The sequence below is a fragment of the Amphiura filiformis genome, chromosome 16, assembly GCF_039555335.1.
Source record: "Amphiura filiformis chromosome 16, Afil_fr2py, whole genome shotgun sequence".
Lineage (NCBI taxonomy): Eukaryota > Metazoa > Echinodermata > Ophiuroidea > Amphilepidida > Amphiuridae > Amphiura > Amphiura filiformis.
In genome coordinates this window covers 43,123,940-43,141,879 of record NC_092643.1, presented here as the reverse complement: position 1 = coordinate 43,141,879, position 17,940 = coordinate 43,123,940, and the positions used below count along the sequence as shown (strand labels likewise).

The 17,940-nt window shown below is 36.2% G+C and overlaps 1 protein-coding gene across 1 annotated transcript in view; it reads left to right on the top strand.

Annotated features, from left to right (window-relative positions):
* Positions 1-17,940, top strand: part of LOC140172662 (uncharacterized) — a 162,602-nt gene that overhangs the window by 137,664 nt on the left and 6,998 nt on the right. The window contains exons 40-41 of the mRNA XM_072195794.1: positions 14,552-14,971; positions 16,490-16,737. Coding sequence (XP_072051895.1) covers positions 14,552-14,971; positions 16,490-16,737 — 668 coding nt within the window. The remainder of the gene's footprint in view (positions 1-14,551; positions 14,972-16,489; positions 16,738-17,940) is intronic.

Here is a 17,940-nt window from a genome sequence, read left to right as displayed (position 1 = left end):
AGATTTTGAAGTTTATATCATGATAGCACACGCTATGTTTTTATACCAACCGCGCTTTCTTTTTGAAAACAGTTCTTGTTTCAAATCCTGGTCCGCAATGTCAACATTCAGTTCGTTCATAAAATATGGCTATGGCTATTTATTTATGTCGCGTGTTAAGTAGTTCTTTATTTTTTGCTCGAAGTGTATAAATATCATCAGACACCTGTCACATTTGTATGTATGATTGTTCATTATCTAATCTTAAAATATATACCGTAACCACCCGGGTATAAGCCCACCTTCAGGTATAAGCCCACCCCCTATTTTTCAAAACATTCTGGGAACAAGGGTGCACTCGGCTATAAGCCCAGTACTAAATTTTGGCCAAGTTCATAAATCAAATCAATGCTTTTCTCTCACATTAAGAACAAATATAAAAAAATATCAGTTGATAATTAACATTCTACACTTAGAATTTTAAGAAATTGACATACATGTAGATGATAGAAATTACTAGTACATTGGGCATTATACAAATGGGGATATTAATTTCTTATTTCTAAATTCAAGTACTAGCCCCTCCCCGGTTATAAGCCCACCCCCATTTTTGAAGTGAAATCTGCCATCTAGGGGTGGGGCTTATACCCGAGTGGTTACGGTAATTCTTTAAACTTATTTCTTTTTTTCTGTTTCAGTGAATATCATCCGAAAAGTAGGCCTCTACACATTATGATTTTCCTTGTTTTATTTAAACTCTTTATTGAGGTACATATGCTCCTCTTATCGTTATTGACAAGTCATCACATGCTGTACGCTGTTTATTTATTTCGCCCTCATTTTCTTTTACTTTTGTTTTTAGATCTTTAGTTCTTTATTTTTGTTTCTGTGAATATCATCCGAAAAGTAGGCCTTCTGCACATTATGATTTTTCCTTGCTTTATTTAACTCTTTACTGGGGTGCATGCTCTCTGCTGGTTTTTTTCATGTTCCTCTTATGAGATAGCACCTGCTGTACGCTGTTTATTTATTTCGCCCTAAATTATTTCTTTACTTTTGTTTTTAGATTTTAAAGTTGATATCATGATATCACACGCTATGTTTTATACCAACCGCATTGTCTGGTTAAAGACAGTTCTTGTTTTAAATCCTGAATACAATGTCAACATTCAGTTCGTTCACCTCACAATGCGGTGCGATGTTATATAACTGTATATATTGCAGGGTTGCCAAACCCGCGATGTAATAGGCCTAGGTCAATAGGATGAGTTTTGAAGATTTTCCTCGCGACAATTTCCTGTCCTATAGACACCAATTGATGGTTAAGAAAAATATTGCATGACTTCTCAACATTGGCTTACGCGACTTTTGGTAGTTTTTATCTCATAGAAACCAACGGTTGATAAAAAAAAAAATATTGGGCGATTTTTCAATGATTTGACCCATGGTTTGCCCTCATTTGTTTGGCAACCGTGGTCTGTGTTAAGTGAATATATTTCGTAAGAAAATAATTATCATAGACCATGTAGACAGAACGGACAATAGTCATAGGCGCTCTCCTCCATTTTGAGAAATATACTTTTACACACACACTACATTTATAATTAAAATGATCAGCCTTAAAGTTTTACCTTTTAGTGGGTTAAGCCAAACCTAAGTGGATGAAATATAAATCAACACTTCTGGCACTGATTGGTTTCCGTAGTTGTTATATGGAATACGAGCTGTCTGTAGCTACAAAATTGTCTGCAAATCGGCTTTTGCCGGGCCTCTCTTTTTCGGCGTTTTCTCATTAAATTAGGGTCCCGTTCAAATAAAAAATAAACTGGTGTCTAGATGTAATCACAGTTAACACACCAGGAAAATTATAGAATATACAACAACCTAGTTACACCTGTAGACTGCGAACAAACATGCACCTGGCCAGACCTGGCCGTAAAACAAAGTGTTCTCCCTACGGATACCCTTAAGGGTCACACAATCAATCGATTGGGATACCAAGTACTTGAGATGACTTGAGAGTCGGCCCAGTTATGTAATAGATGCGGTTGAATGATGGCCCGAATGATGGGCGGGACTATTTCCCATATTTGGATTCATGACGTAACTTATCGACTGGTTTGGTTTTGGTCACTGTTTATTATAATGAGGGTGCACTGCTGGGGGTAGCGAACGGATTTGTAAGGACCAACGCCTGACGGCGTTGATTATGGTGCTAAATATTGCGTTGGTCCTGTATGGACTAGTTTGGACAGAAAGTATAGTATCCTACATGTATTGTATCACTGAAACCAGATCATCATTATCTGCAGGACTAGTTATCAATTATTTTTTTCAACTTATTTAGTATATGTACCAAAATACAAAGTTTGTACAATATAGTTACAGAGAGTTATTATTATTATTACACCTCATACATATTCATGAGATAATGACACCAATTCATTGGTCAATCGCAACTTGCCACAACCCAAGTAGATTGACCTATACCCAGTATGACCTATCTTACTGAACGATAGTTTTCCCCTATAATTAAAACATGATTGAAGCATTATAATGAGAAAACAAAATATAAAGTTGTTTCCCAAATTTCTGTTTTGAAGTTTTGACACACTGGACATGTTCTTATAGGTTTTAGGGTATCCGCATTCACACATACACCCCTACACGCCCAACGCATACACGCATTATTAATGTACTTTGAAGGTTTTTTTTACAATGATACACCAAAACTAGCAGTAAGGCCAAAACTAAAAGATTGTTTGCTTGTACTCCACAACTTTTTCAGAATTGGGCCGGTCGGTCAGGATTTTTTTTATATATTTTTTTTAAAGTTCATAGCCAAAACATGACTGTATGCCTTTAATTAGCTTAATAAATAGCCCAAATAGTTGTGAATTGGGACATTTCACTACTGTATTACCACTTCATTCATGTTTTTAAAACAGTGTAGAAGTGTGTAGAAACTGTAAAAAAAACTTTTCAGGATGTCCAAAATGTTGAAAGAAATAACAACTTTTTCTGGAATTTTCAAAATTAGTGTCGGTATTTATTTGTTCAGTAAAACAAAAAACAAAAAACTTTTTTCCAGATTTTCCAGATTAGGGTCGGTGGTGGAGGACAAGCAACCAATCTTTTTTTGGCCTAATTATCAAGTTATACTAAATTTTCAGCAAAGTGTACATTAGTAGTGTTGGGACTCTGCAGATGCTTCATATGGATTGCGACATTCACAGGATCTGGTACCAAGTCTTGCCGTGGATTGGGCAGTTGCTCAAAAAGTTTATCCCAAAATAAGAAGTTTGCTTCATCATAATGCAGCCAGTTCCTTTGGTTCCTGTACTCGATCATGTTGTTCGGAATATCTTGCGGATCGAGATTCTGTAGCTGAATGATAATTATTGTGTCCATACGCTCCCTCATAGAATGCATCAGAGCGTGGTTAAACTCAAACTCTGTGCATCGTTCACTATTGATGTAGTTCTGCGATAAAACGACAAGGATACGGTGAGATGCTCTCATCGCGTCCTCTATACTTTCTACCTCTACCGAGCCAGGTAAACCGTTGATTTCATGAATATATGTTTCATATCCATTTTCTTCCAATTTTGGCCGAAGTATATGCGTCAGAAAGTCAAGATCTAAGACATCGTAAGATATGAAAATGTCATACCTGTAGGAACCCTCACGTCGTCCAGGAGGTCGTTCGATGGGGCGTATACCTAGATACCGATACATCAGTGTGCGAATCAATTGGCGCTTCCGATACACCACAAAAGTAAAACTAACTCCGATTACTATGCTAGAAGTCATGCTGGTTACAGCTTTAATTACCACTTGAATGTTTTCCGCTGGTTCACGCCCTGGGCAATAAAATTCTTCATCAGACACATTTTGTAAAGGCCTGTGTACATCTTCACCAAGCACTTTATCACAGTATATAGTGAACCTCTCATCAGTGGGGTATTCGTACTTTGATTCATTCCCGAATAGGAACGTTGATAACCATCCTAAGGAACAATTGCAGTTCCACGTATTACCTTCCAACAATAACTGCACATCGTATGGGAAATTGTGAAAGATTCCTTCAGGTAAAGTAGTTAAACTGTTGTTGTTTAGAAATAGTGTCTCTAAATCTGAATGCACAGTTTTAAAGATATCTTTTGGTAAAGAAGTAATTTGATTGTGTCCCAGATCAATTCTTTTCCATGTTTTTGCCATGAATGGAGAGTTCAGCCATCCTTGTGGTATGGTTTTGAACTTGTTGTGAGTCAGGAGAATAGTTGGTGCTGTTGAAGGATAAGCAGTGTAGTCTTTGTCATATCTGGCGGGTGCCTGGGCAACCAGAACAATTAAGCGGAAGTTCATGAAGATCATTCACACCCAAATTTAAAATAGTCAACTGGTTCGCGTAAAGAAATGGGTCCGGAAGGCGCTTCAACCTGTTGTAGCCAATGTTCAGTTTTTCTAGTCGTACGAGATATTTGAAACTTCCTAGTTCTATGTTTGATATCATATTATCATGAAGATCAAGATCAATCAGTGAAATGAGATGTGTAAAATAAGTCATCTTGATTGAAACTAGCTTATTGAGTGAGAGATTTAAAAAGACAAATTACCAAGACCTGCAAAGCCTTTGTCTTCAATTTCCGATATGTTATTTGCATACAGGACTAGAGATTGTAAGTTTACCAAATCTATAAACGAATTTGCAGGAATGCGATTCAGTTGGTTGGCTTGCAACTCCAAACCACTAGATCCAGCGTAAATATCTGTTGGAATATTGGTTAGATTTCTCGATACACAGTCTGTTACGAATATGTATGGTGTAGCTTGGAATATAGTAATGAGGTCATTTGTGAGTCCCCAAGAGGAACAGTTTATCGGACAGTGTGAGGTATTATCACATAAAAAGTCAGTGAATGTAAGCACAGGCCATTGTACATCAGGGTACGATTTAGCGATTTCACCATGTGTTTTGTTACACACTAAAGAGAATGGGTCCAGAAATCGTTGATTGGCAAAATTTTGACTATATGGCCAATTGATTAGAGTTTGATCATATTCTACTGTGAGAATGTATCCCATATTGCAGTCACAATCCAATGGATTACCAGACATGCTGACGTTAACCACATAACTTGTGTGCAGATTGAGTAAAGGAAAAGTTTGGAAGTTGGACAGCAGATTGTTTGCAAGGTTGATATTCTGTAGCTTTTCAACATAATCGAATGTGGACTCGGATATGGATATGATTTGATTATTGCTCAGATCAACAGTTTCAAGTTGTTTAAGCCCATGGAAAAGCGCTTCCTCAATTTGATGAAGTAAGTTGAATGACAAGTCCACTATGCGGATATGAGGACACCAGCTAAAGGTATAGTATTCAGTGGTAGCAGTTACGGTGTATATATGATTATGGGAGAGGTATAATTCTTCGATAGCTCCTAATTCTTTGAAAAATTCAACTGAAAGGTGGGAGATTCGATTGAAAGACAAATCGAGAACTCGGACAGTTGGTGATCCTGTAAAATTGAGAAAAGCATCTGTGATTGCGTTACGTGATAAATTAACGAAGCTGAGAGAGGGAAGGTACTCAAAGAAGGCAGAAGAAATGTCTGATATGTCGTTATAAGCAAGTGAGATTGTTTCTATCGCGACTAGCCCGATATCATGTAGAGATGTATTGGCAAGGTCTGATAAGTTGTTGTTCTCCAAATCGAGCTCTCTGATTCCATGTACAAATGGGAGTGGTGACAAGTATAGCGCCCCCATATTGTTACCACTCAGGTCAAGGTGAGTCATGTTAGATGAAGAGCATCCATATGCTGGAGTAGGGTTGGAAATGGTAGGTGCAGATGTAGATGGCAAGGTGGAAAGATTTGTATCTGTATGTAGCAGAGTTGTAATTGTCGCCCATGTAGCTGTTATCTTACCAATGTTTGTTGTCACTGGAGTGCTTGTACTTGCATCGTTAATCCAGGAATCTAGCCCAATATTATTGGTAAGATCAACGCTTTCTAAGACACACAGGTAATTGAATATGGAAGGATCAAATCCAGATAGGATGCCATCAGAAATCTCCAGAGTTTCCAGCTTGGTGAAAGGACTGAGGTGAGAGTATGTGATTGCCTTTTTCATAGTCACATTACAAGATACAAAGCTCAAAGTTTCCAGAATGGAAGGGTAGGAAATCCTCTCAAGGAATTCTTGAAATTGTAAAGTAGATTTAACATGTGCACCACAGTTGATGAACAGGTGCTTCGCTGGTGGAAGAGGTATTGAAGAGTTTGATGAGAGGAATGTCGCGTTACAGTCTATTGTATCAAAAACAATCAGCGTCATTGTTGTGGGGTCATCTGTGGTAGTACAGTTGCATCCTGGAAGACATGTGTCTTCATCATACATGGGTGCTGAAGAACAGACTGGGGCCAATAGGATTGCTGCTAAGATGAACAACTCCATGGTAGTCTACTGAGTCTGTGGATCTTGTTGTAAGGCAAGGTGTCCATTGAGATTAATGGTTAATATGGAGTTTGATGTAGTTTCTGAAATAAAGAGTGAATAATGCTGATTAATTAAGGCATTTATGTTATTACAGTTCAGGGTACATTATGAAGAGTTTAGTTGCAAAAGCCCTTATATCCACTTTTTGACTTTTTGAGAAAAACAGCTTTTTTAATTGTGCAATTATTACTTGTTCGATTTGATCCATTTTTGGTTTTGAATAAAGTGCTGATGAATAGAAACTAAAAGAATAGTTTTGGTATAATTTTCAAGCCTACCTTTTTATTTATTTATTTATTTATTTATTTATTTATTTATTTATTTATTTATTTATTTATTTATTTATTTATTTATTTATTTATTTATTTGTTTATTTGTTTGTTTATTTTATATCACACCTTTTGTGGATGTAAGGGCTTTTGCAAGAAAATAAATTACCCCTCTTCTAGAAACCACCTTTGCAATCAAATTCAAGCCCAGTTTTTGCACTACTTTAAGGGGTGGGGTATGAACGTTTGGACAGTATTTATTTTGGGACATTAGAGCACATCAGACATATCGAATTGCATTCTGAATACGAAGAATGTCATTCTGATATCAAATAATTTTGATTTTTTGAAATTGGCAATTTAATACACATTTTATGGCAAATCATTAAAATTGATATTTTGATATTTAACAGTACTTGAAGTAAACTTTATAAATCTGATGATTTATACTTAAAGTGTATGTAGGTGGGATGAAAAGCCGACGATCAATTGAAAATTTTGACCTTTTCAGATTGAAGATATGGATTTTTTCCCAAAACACCAACAAAAATTATGTCTTTTTGGGAAAAAAATCCATATCTTCAATATGAAAGGTCAAAATTTTCAATTGATCATCGGCTTTTCCTCCCTGCTACATACACTTTAAGAATATGTCATTAGATTTATATAATTTACTTCGAGGACTGTTATATATCAACATTTTGAAAAATATCAAATTTTATAATTTGTCATAAAATTTGTATATATTGTGATTTTCAAAAATGAAAATTATTTGATATCAGAAAGACATGCTTCAGATATTCAGAATGCAATTGATAGGTCTGAGGTACTAGGTGCTCTCATGTCCCACAAAAAATACTGTCGAAACGCAATAAACGCTAATTTTAGATCCCTTAAGTAACTAATGTTTTCAAAATCAAAAAGAAAAATTTAAATATCTCATTTACTTTTTTAATATTATTTTATGAATTTTTAATTAAATTCAGCAAAAACTATTGTTAATGAAATAATTTGAGATCATTGTAATATTTAAACATAAAGATCGCTTTCTGAAGTTTGTGAATGTCGGAAACTGTGAGGCTTTTAACTCTATTTTATTACCCCCCCCCCCCCATCAATTTCATGCCATATGGCACAAAACGGCTTAATATGCATGTAAAAAATATTTACACAAATAAGGTCTTATCTTTTGACCAGTTTTGATAATTTATCACTTCTCTATCAACAAAAAACTTTTTTCCAAATATAACTGCCATTCACACATCATAAAATGGTTTAAAATGTTGGAAACTTGCACATTTTAACCATTTTAGGCCAAAGTTTACCCTAAAAATAGCCCCAAAATGTCCATAACTTTTTAAATATAGTCCAAATTAACTCGGATTTCTTTTTATTATAATTATGGAGAAACATGAGTGTATATAAAACTGCTTGAAAATGCCACATTGATGTATTCATACACTTCAAAAAAATGTAAATCAAAATATATTTTTTCATCATATTTGGCTATGAGCTCATTAATTATTCATGAGCAAATTTGCATAAAATTTACATAATTAATTATTAAACTTGTTTTGCTAAAAGCTTAAGGTCCAAGCTTGCCAATGATGTGCCACTTTTTGGTTTTTACCCAGCCGTTAACACTGCAATGCAGTAGTTAATATGATATTACCTCCACACCACTCAAATATACCACTTTTGTGGGGGTAATAGAATAGGGTTTTAAGTGAAGTTATTATTTGTGCTTACAAACAATTAAAAAATCAAAGCATTTGTGACACGATCAAGGGAAATGAGTTGGATGTTGCTAATATTGATTTTGAGATATTGGCAAAGAAAGTGTTAGAATTCTTTTGTTTTCAGCGATTGATAAATTGATGTAACTTTGCAAAGAAAAGTCGTATCAACATGGGGTTTTCAGTTTCAGAAAGCTCTAAGGGCGAATTTCTCGACGGGTGGCTTAGCAGTTGGCTAGTGTAGCCTCAAGGCTTAAGAGGTCGTAAGACCAGGCTTAACTGAAAACACGTTCCCGAAACACGGCTACCATAGCCTCGAGGCTTCTTTAGCCTGTGGGCCAGGCTTGTAGGATTAGCCCCAGGCTTCGGGTAAAATTTGCATTTCTCGAAATCAGTCTTCTGTAGTCAGTAGTCTCACGCAAGCCTGTTAGGCCAGGCTTACAGCGGCTTTTCTTGGCCCTGCCTCAGAGCAGGTCTTAGGTCGTAAGCCTTGGTCTATTTCAATTGACAAATTGTTTAAATTGTAATGCAAAGTTTTCATGGTTTTTCTTTCATATTTTTGAACCAAATTTTTGAATCAACATAGAGTAGGCCCCTACCCCTAAGTAATAATCATTGTTCGATTTAGTTGAACATTTCACCATTTTTTTTATTTATTTATTTATTTATTTATTTATTTATTTATTTATTTATTTATTTATTTATTTATTTATTTATTTATTTATTTATTTAAACTTCTTTTAACTGTTTTTCAGTTTGGCCCAGGGTCAAACTTAAACCATCAAAAATAACCAATACATATTAAAATACATTACATTAAGTATATATCACCTTTTATTTATTTTATTTATTAAAACACTTTTTATTTATTAAAACATTTTATTTTAGTGTTCATTCGAGTCAGTTAACCCTGCTGTTAGTTGAACATTTCACCATTTTATTTTAGTGTTCATTCGAGTCAGTTAACTGAATAGAATAACGGTCAACAAATAGAAGTGCCCCCCCCCCCCATATTTGACGTGTCCAAAAACCTTGACCTTCCACATGAACTTGCTCCCATGCTTTCCTCTTTTTTGCCTGAGATTTATTATTCTGTAAACATGTACATTTGTTGCCTGAGTTCGAATTTTTGGAGGCATGCTGATAGTAATAATGATTATATTTGTGAACGGAGTCGTTTTGTTTACCGAAGGAACAGTTCTTGAAACGTTTGAATGATCAAGAAACAAAACTTTTTTTATCATCATCATCATCATCATCATCATCATCATCATCATCATCATCATCATCATCATCATCATAAACTAAGCACTCATGCTAAATTCGAAAATAGAACATGAAAATATCAGCTGTAGATAGCACACGCGATGGTTGTCAAATGCTTGGTTATGTTTTTGTTTTTGCACCAAAACTATCCTTAAATAATGTTTTACTTTTGACAAACATGCGTATGATTTGTTTGAAGTGTGAAACAATTTTTGCTTTAGGCCTACTTTTAGGGGAATCGAAAGTTTCCTTTTCTGTAGGCTTGCAGTTTGACCATATTGAAATGCAAAAAAAAAAAAAATAATGAGTCGAGTAAAAAGTATAGAAGTATCATTCATGCAAGCAGGACTCATAATAAAGAAAAGTGGAAATAAAATAATACATAAAAGACACAAAAACAGAAAAAATACTAGTCTTGCATCAAGTTGTGTACAGTGGTGTAAGCCCAAGCACAAGACCGCCGGTCTAGGCTAGTCTTTGCGCTGGTAACCATGTTAGTACGGTAAACCGTGAAGGACAACAGCTTATGCACATCTACCTCCAACTGCCTATACAATTAAGTCGCTGGTAGAAAGGGACGAGGTTGTCAAGCGTTAAGCCGGCAAGGCCACTAAGACCAGGTTGAATTTATGCGTTCAAGAAATCCGCTACTGTTAAGACTCGGGCTTCGAGAGCGGGCTAGGCTTAGTAGCCTCAAGGCCACCTTAAGCCAAAGGCTTACTAAGACTCCTATCGAGAAATTCGCCCTTAATGTCTTCTTTAAAAACATACGTAAAACTCATTCGACCAGGGTCAACATGTGACTCATTCCCCTTGATCATGTCACATATGGGTAAAAACTATTCTTGTGGGCAAAGTCTGAATGACATCATGAATAAGTGGCAGTTTCATCTGAGTGCACTCAAGACTCAAAGTTCAGCTAAACCACACAGTATCTTTATTCTTAGGGGTTGTAGCATGTTTGTATAACTCCATATTTCCCATGGAGTGACCAACCTCTAAGGTTGTCTACACAGCCTGAACCCCCTGGCTGAACTTTCAAAGACTCTAACCTCTGAAAGTCTCCTTTGAGTTTCTGCCCGGGGCACTCCAACTTTGGAGGTGACACGTATGTAGGGCTGTTAAGACCCCCTTTTTCAGCATCGCTGTCACCCAAGGACCCCATATTTTTTTACGAACACATGCTCTGTCACCCTAAGACCCCCTATTTTTCCATTTGATCTGTCACCCAAAGACCCTTACAAGTTCAATTTGAACATCAACTTTCATTTATCACAGATTTTGTTACTTATTTTTAAAAACAAAGAAATTTGAAGCCATTTAGAACTAGAAATTAGATTTTCGAGGTTTCTGTGCGCGCTGTTTCGGCTCTCACCCAAAGATTCCATTTAAAAAAAAGGTCATGTTCTCACCCAATGACCCCATATTTTTTACATTTTTCTCACCGAATGCCAAAAATCATGCTCTCACCCAATGACCCCATATTTTTTTACATTTTGCTCTCACCGAATGCCCCTTAGTGCGAAAGCGCCAGCCCTACACCTATATCCATTTCATATTGAAGTGCCCCCCCGGCCCCCTGGGGGTTTCAGCTTCGAGAACCCATGTGAATACAGGTAGTACTTGTATCAAACAACAAGCAACACATTCATTTTAAAGATAACATACCAGTGGCGGCACCAAGAATTGGGGGGGACAAAGTGAATTTTGTGGGGGGGGCAAATTTTTAAAAGGGTGTAAAATCGCTGCAAAAAGTGGAAATTTTTGTAATTTTGACATAAATTTGAGTTTTTACTGGGGGGGGGGGGCAACTTCCCCATCCCCCTGGCACTGTTACAGGCAACCTTATTGAACACTATTAAAGTGTCATGTACATATTGTAGTGTTTGCTATCACATTTTTGGCAGTATTAGCTGAACTAGACCAAAGCTGTGTTTCATTTCCTTGAACTATTTGTTATATTTAAATGATTTTTAAATATGAATGAAATAAACTTGTTTCTATATCTTACCTTTATTTTAAAGTTAACAGTTGCCATTCAAGGTACCACTACATATAGTAACAAGCTACAATGATGCAGTCAGGTGTGTGCACTGTGGTATACACAGTTGATATGGCTGAATAAGGATGTGGGGAAGGGATAAATCCAAAGGCTATAATAGTATTTGGATTTACCTTGATGTTACAGTAGAATGAACAAACTAAATACACAATAAGGCAAAAAAAATATTGTTTGGTTGCCCTCAAGTGGGGAAAATGGGAAAGTTGGGTCAGTCGGTCGGTTGGATTTTTTTTTTACCCTTCAGTTTTTAAAAATCACCTCAAATATTAAATAATGCTTCTTCAATTGGTGGACATTTGTCGACTTCTGGATACTTGTTAGATATGTTAGATAATCACTTTAAGACTAGTCTTTCAATAAAATATTATTTTAAAGTGAAAAACGTTGATTTTTTGAACAAATCTGTAAAAATCATTTAAAAAAAATTTAGGGTCAGTCGGTTGACAACAACACAACAATTTTTTTGGCCTAATTACAAGGGAAATTAGTAGGTGACATCATAATGCCAAGTTTAGATTTTGTTGATTTAATGTCAAGGTGATATTACCAAAGGCTGCCTTGTGCAGTGGCATAGCTTTCTTCTTGATTTTTGGTTTTTTTTTTTTTTTGGGGGGTGAAATAACGTAGGTCATGAAGTATAGTGAACCCATCACAATTGGTGACAGAATAAGTTCATGGTAAAATGTGTGTGAAACAAATTTGCCATATGTGACCATCCACCACAACTGAGCCCGGATGTCGCCAGTGCCACTATTGAGATATGATCCATTGAACTTAACAATAAACAATAGGAAACAAAGGATTTATTGACTGTTTTATTTATTTTTCACTACTTAAATGTCAAGTACTATAGACATGATATACATCATTTTAAAGCTAATTTCAAGCAGAATATTTTGGTTGAATATCTCAAAAATGATGATTGGCAACTTCAGGGCTCAGTTGTGCTGGATGGTCACATATTTAGCTAAAATGTGATGCGATCAGGCTAAATGAGTCTAAATGAGCAAAATTCAGTTGTCATATTTGTGACCCCTCGGCACAACTGAGCCCAGATGTCTCCAGTGCCACTATTGAGATATGCTCCATTGAACTTAACAATAAACACTAGGAAACAAAGGATTTATTGACTGTTTTATTGATTTTTCACTACTTAAATGTCAAGTACTATAGACATGATATAAATCATTTTAAAGCTAATTTCAAGCAGAATATTTTGGTTGAATATCTCAAAAATGATGATTGGCAACTTCAGGGCTCAGTTGTGCTGGATGGTCACATATTTAGCTAAAATGTGATGCGATCAGGCTAAATGAGTCTAAATGAGCAAAATTCAGTTGTCATATTTCAGTATATTATGAGCCATTCTTAGAGCTGATAACAAAATAACACAGGGCAGCAATTGTATATCTCATTTTGTGCTGTAAAACATTGGTTGATTTCTAAAGAGGTCCGGAATCTTTTTGTTGTTGAAAGGTAGACAAGATAGCAAAGATATCCGGGTCAAATTTTGGAACAAATAAACTTGGTTGCAAAACAAGAGATTTGTTCCAGGATATGGACAGAGATATACAGGGTCAAAAAGGAGTGAGTAATGGAAAATCTGGGGTACCAGTTAAGGTGAAATTTATGGATGGCAGTACTTACTCCCATTCCAGAAAAAATACAGCACTAATATTTTGGCATTAAAAAGATATCAAGTTCTGCCAAATGAAATATAGCTCAATCCTAATCATTCATTTAATACTAACTGGAGGTAAAAGAAAAAGTTCATTATTTGCAAACTTCTTGGAAAAAGAGCCAAACACATGCATTTTCTGCATGTTTTCTGACAATCAAGTCACAAAAATCAAAGACTTGGAGCAAGTCTAAGCATTCAAAATCTTGAGTACATTCTTTAATTTTGCTCTAATTATCACTTTTTGTGGTACTTTAATTTATGATTAGTTATAAGAATGAAACATGTCTTTAACAAAAATTAGAATGCATCAGGGGCGGATTTAGAGGGGGGCGCACCCGGCGCGCGCCCCCTCTATTTTTTGCAAGTGGCGCCCGACTTAATGTATTTTTGCAGAGCGGCGCCTGACTTTGTGTGGGCGCCGAGCCGCCGCGGCAGCGACTGTGGCTCGGCGCCCCCTCTATTGAAAATTCCTGGATCCGCCCCTGTGCATAATTGAAGTTCAGACTTCAGACTTGATTGTCAGCAAATTTGGTCAATCTGGTCTCATGCACAGTTTTACTCATATTCTAACCAAACTTATGTCATAGCTGCACTATGGGAACCCTCATCTATTGGTGGTGTTCATGGTCATATACTGAGGTCAAAGGTCATTTTAGGTGAACTTAATTATAAATAGGTTGAAAAACAAAATCTGGTCTCACATGAACAGTTTACATCCAATTGCATATCAAGCTTGAGCCAAATCAGAAATTTTGGCAAGAATCAGGCTTCTTTATGGTTTTTTTGAAAATGTATCAATTTTGGATCATTTTTGGTGCAAATTTTGTTTTCAAAGTTGGTTAAAATTGGAAAAAAGAGCTATTTTTGCCCAAATTTGACCTCACAGATGAATTCATCAAGTTGTTACCATTCTAAAAATGTATACTAGTACTTTTATATTTTTAGACCAACAATTTAGCAGTTATGAGGCCCGAAAGTATCCATAATTGGTTAAGACCACCCTTAAATGCTTCCTTAATCTAAGTTCTGTTCTTATTTTTATTTTCCATAGTTACAAGATGGTCAAGAACAGCTACACCAGCTGCAAACCAAATTTTCCGAGGTACACGGCCAGCATAAAGAAGCAATGGAACAACTAGGGGAGCGAGCCAAAATTGCTGCTAAGCTTCAAAATGAACTGACAAGAGCAGATCAACAGAACCAATCCTTGTCGGAGGAGCTCAGAATGTACGAAGACAAGCTGCGCAAACTGAGGAACGAACTTCAAAAAGTTCAAGATATAAATCGACAGAGCCATGAAGAAGTACGGAATTACGAGTCACGTTATTCGGACTTGAGCGGCAAATTATCGTCAACAAATGATAAGCACAGGAAGTCATTGCAGGAGGTTACAATGCGGGAAGAGCAGATTGTGGTGCTTAAGGTTGAGGTAGCTTCCTTGAAAGAGAAAGCTAGACAACGAAATGAGGAGGTAGGCTAATCGGAAGCATGTATATCCATAAGGCTTCCTTAAGACAGTGACATCAGAACTTTGTCACAGTTACTTTGTACGTGTACATATGCACAGTCTTTGATCACACATGTAAACACGCCAGTTCTTCGAATCCAATTTCACACATTCTTACACCTCAATGGCAGCCATAGCTGGGTCCCCGTAGTGTATATCTCACTTAAAATGTGAAATGATGCATCCTTGGCAGGAATTTTAAACTGCATTTCATCACCCGTGTTACACGTAGACAATAGAATGATGAAAGTTAACAATACAACATAGCATCAAGTTTTAAGCGGCTTTAATCCACCCAATTGGGCAGTCACAACACCAGTTTGGTACGCCGGGGACCCAGTAATGGCCGACTAAATTCTGACCATCACTTGGCTCGTGGGATTCGTCTATAGTCAAGGGGTTAAAGGAGTGCACAGCATTTGCGTATGTCAAATTGGATTAGGTAGCAAATTTTTAATCATAATAAGACCCAAGTTGGGTCATTCAGTCAGGAAAAGTTTTTTTCCCCTTATATCGTTTTTTTTTTCTTCAAGTAGGCCTACCAAAAATATAATGCGAAGTATGTGTTTGTATGTAAAACACTCACTGACCACATAATTTCCACCAAAGACAAATTCAAGGTAAACCCTAATACAGTATTTCTAAGTTCAACAGCGTTTTACTTTTTACTGAGGATGATAATACGAAATATTGGAACCCTTGGCAAGTACGACTGCACAGGGGAAATATGCTTGAAATGGTATTTTACAACGTTTCTTTTATATCTCCAGTTTTTCATATGAAAACTTTGTGACTTTAGGGGGAAAATTGTAAACAAAAAATCAAAACCAAAAAATGAGGACAAGGACAAGCAAACAACTTTTTTTGCCCTAATTGTAATATATAGCAGTATTTTTGTTAAAGACAATGATATACATTGTACAGTAGGTTAGGGTCACCAGTAAGTCCCATCAGTGTTTCACAATGGTTCAATTAAATTTGGGGTAACTTTCTTGATGAAAAGAACACAACATTTGTATATAAAACGTTTTACATGTGTAAAGAAAGCAAAGTATTTTTTCCCTTGGAAAAGCCCAGTGCACTTGTGCAGTGCAGTGTGAGGGTTTGCGTGTTCCAACATTTTAAAATATAAAATGTCATTATGCATGTCTTCTAGTCCCTCACCAGCCCCAATGAACTTTTCTGCCATATTTGTATATGTGACACGATCTGGTCCATGGGGGCCAAAGGCGGCAAATTTGAAACTGAGATAAAGGTAAAAATATGGAGTAAAAAACAATAAAATACATAAGAAAATAGACAGCAAAAACCTTCATAACTTTAGAACCAAGTATGCTAGGCCTTTGGTGTTTTCAGTACATGATAGCCTATTATAAGTATAATGTAATAATCATAGTAACTCAATTTTCAAAAATGCCTCCTTTGGCCCCCATGGACCAGATCATGTCACATATTATCATCATAAATCTTTTCTTTTGTCAGAACGATCAGCTTCACCGAGGTTTAGCGGACATACAGCAGAAATACCAGGATGCAGCTAACGAACGAGACAGGTTACGAACATCGCTGAACGAGGCCAGGACTAATGGGGAGAAACTACATCAAGAAAGTGAACTGGTAGTCAGTAATGTTAATACCTGGGTACAGGAACAAAAACAAGCCAATGAGAAACTAGGAGCCAAGATACGTGAACAGAGCCAGGTGATTAGGAAAATGACTGTTGAGAAAGAGTGAGTATTTTAGTTTAGTGTTGTAAAATAAATTCAGATAATATTTCTTATTTTGCTTGTCAAACCCAGAAATATTACTCACTGCTTGAGCTTTTGCCATCTTGGCTAATGGCTTCATCACAAGTGTTTGTTGTGATCTGGTCCACTGCGTTTCCCGCGGAGGTTGGATGCACTCTCACTCCCGGGGTTGAAGGTTGGTTTTAGAAGTGGATCCTCAAGCTCAAGCCGTGAGTAATATTTCTGGGTTTGACAAGCAAAATAAGAAATATTATGTTCTACAACCCTACTGATCATATGCATCTGTTTACTAAATTCAGATAAGTTTTTCACTATTATGCACAGTAAGTACTTAGTATATCAACTCCCAAAATTGGACAATAAATAAATTATATTCTTGCTTCCTGAAGTAGTGTCCAGGTGAATTTTTGTTTTGTTTTGCATGTTTTTGAGGCCTCATATCTTTGTTAAAATTGTAGCTATGGAAAGTCTGTTGTAATATTGATATCTACACTCAAAGTTATAGGTGCATAGTTCTAAAGTTCAGACTCCTAAATATTGACTTTCATGATTTTAGACATTTTGTGCTGAAACACTCCTTTTTTCATATTGCGATAAATCAAAAGGCAATGGTGGTTATGGTAATGAACCATTGGTCAGCAAGCTCATAGAAGGGCAGAGACACTTCTGCATGCTTGATAATGATCATTGCATACCTTTAGTAGCCTCAACTTCGGACTCTTCAGATATCTTGCTACATACCAAAAAGAAGAAAAATCCTTGCGGTACGGTCTATACCCATTTGTGAGTTGGCATGGACTACGCATTATGTATGTCTATATCAGCATTGCTCAGAAGTGGGGAGTGTGATCAAGTGCGTTTTAGAAATTGACAACCACAAAAAGTATGTGATTTCCACACTTGTCAAAAATAATTCAGTTTGCCTATATCCTAAGCACATCAAGTGTACCAACAGATTTTGTGCACACATTTGTGTGAGAAAGTGGAGTGATTTTGATATTGTCTGTAATAATAGGTTAATAAATTTGAATCACTTAATTGGTAGTGAAATTGTTACAAAATAATGCACACGTACTGAGATGTTGATGTGTCTTATTGGGGCTCATGCATTAGACGAATCAACATCTCAGTACAAGTGCATTATTTTGTACAAATTCTCGAGCAACAAGTAATACGCATTTATTA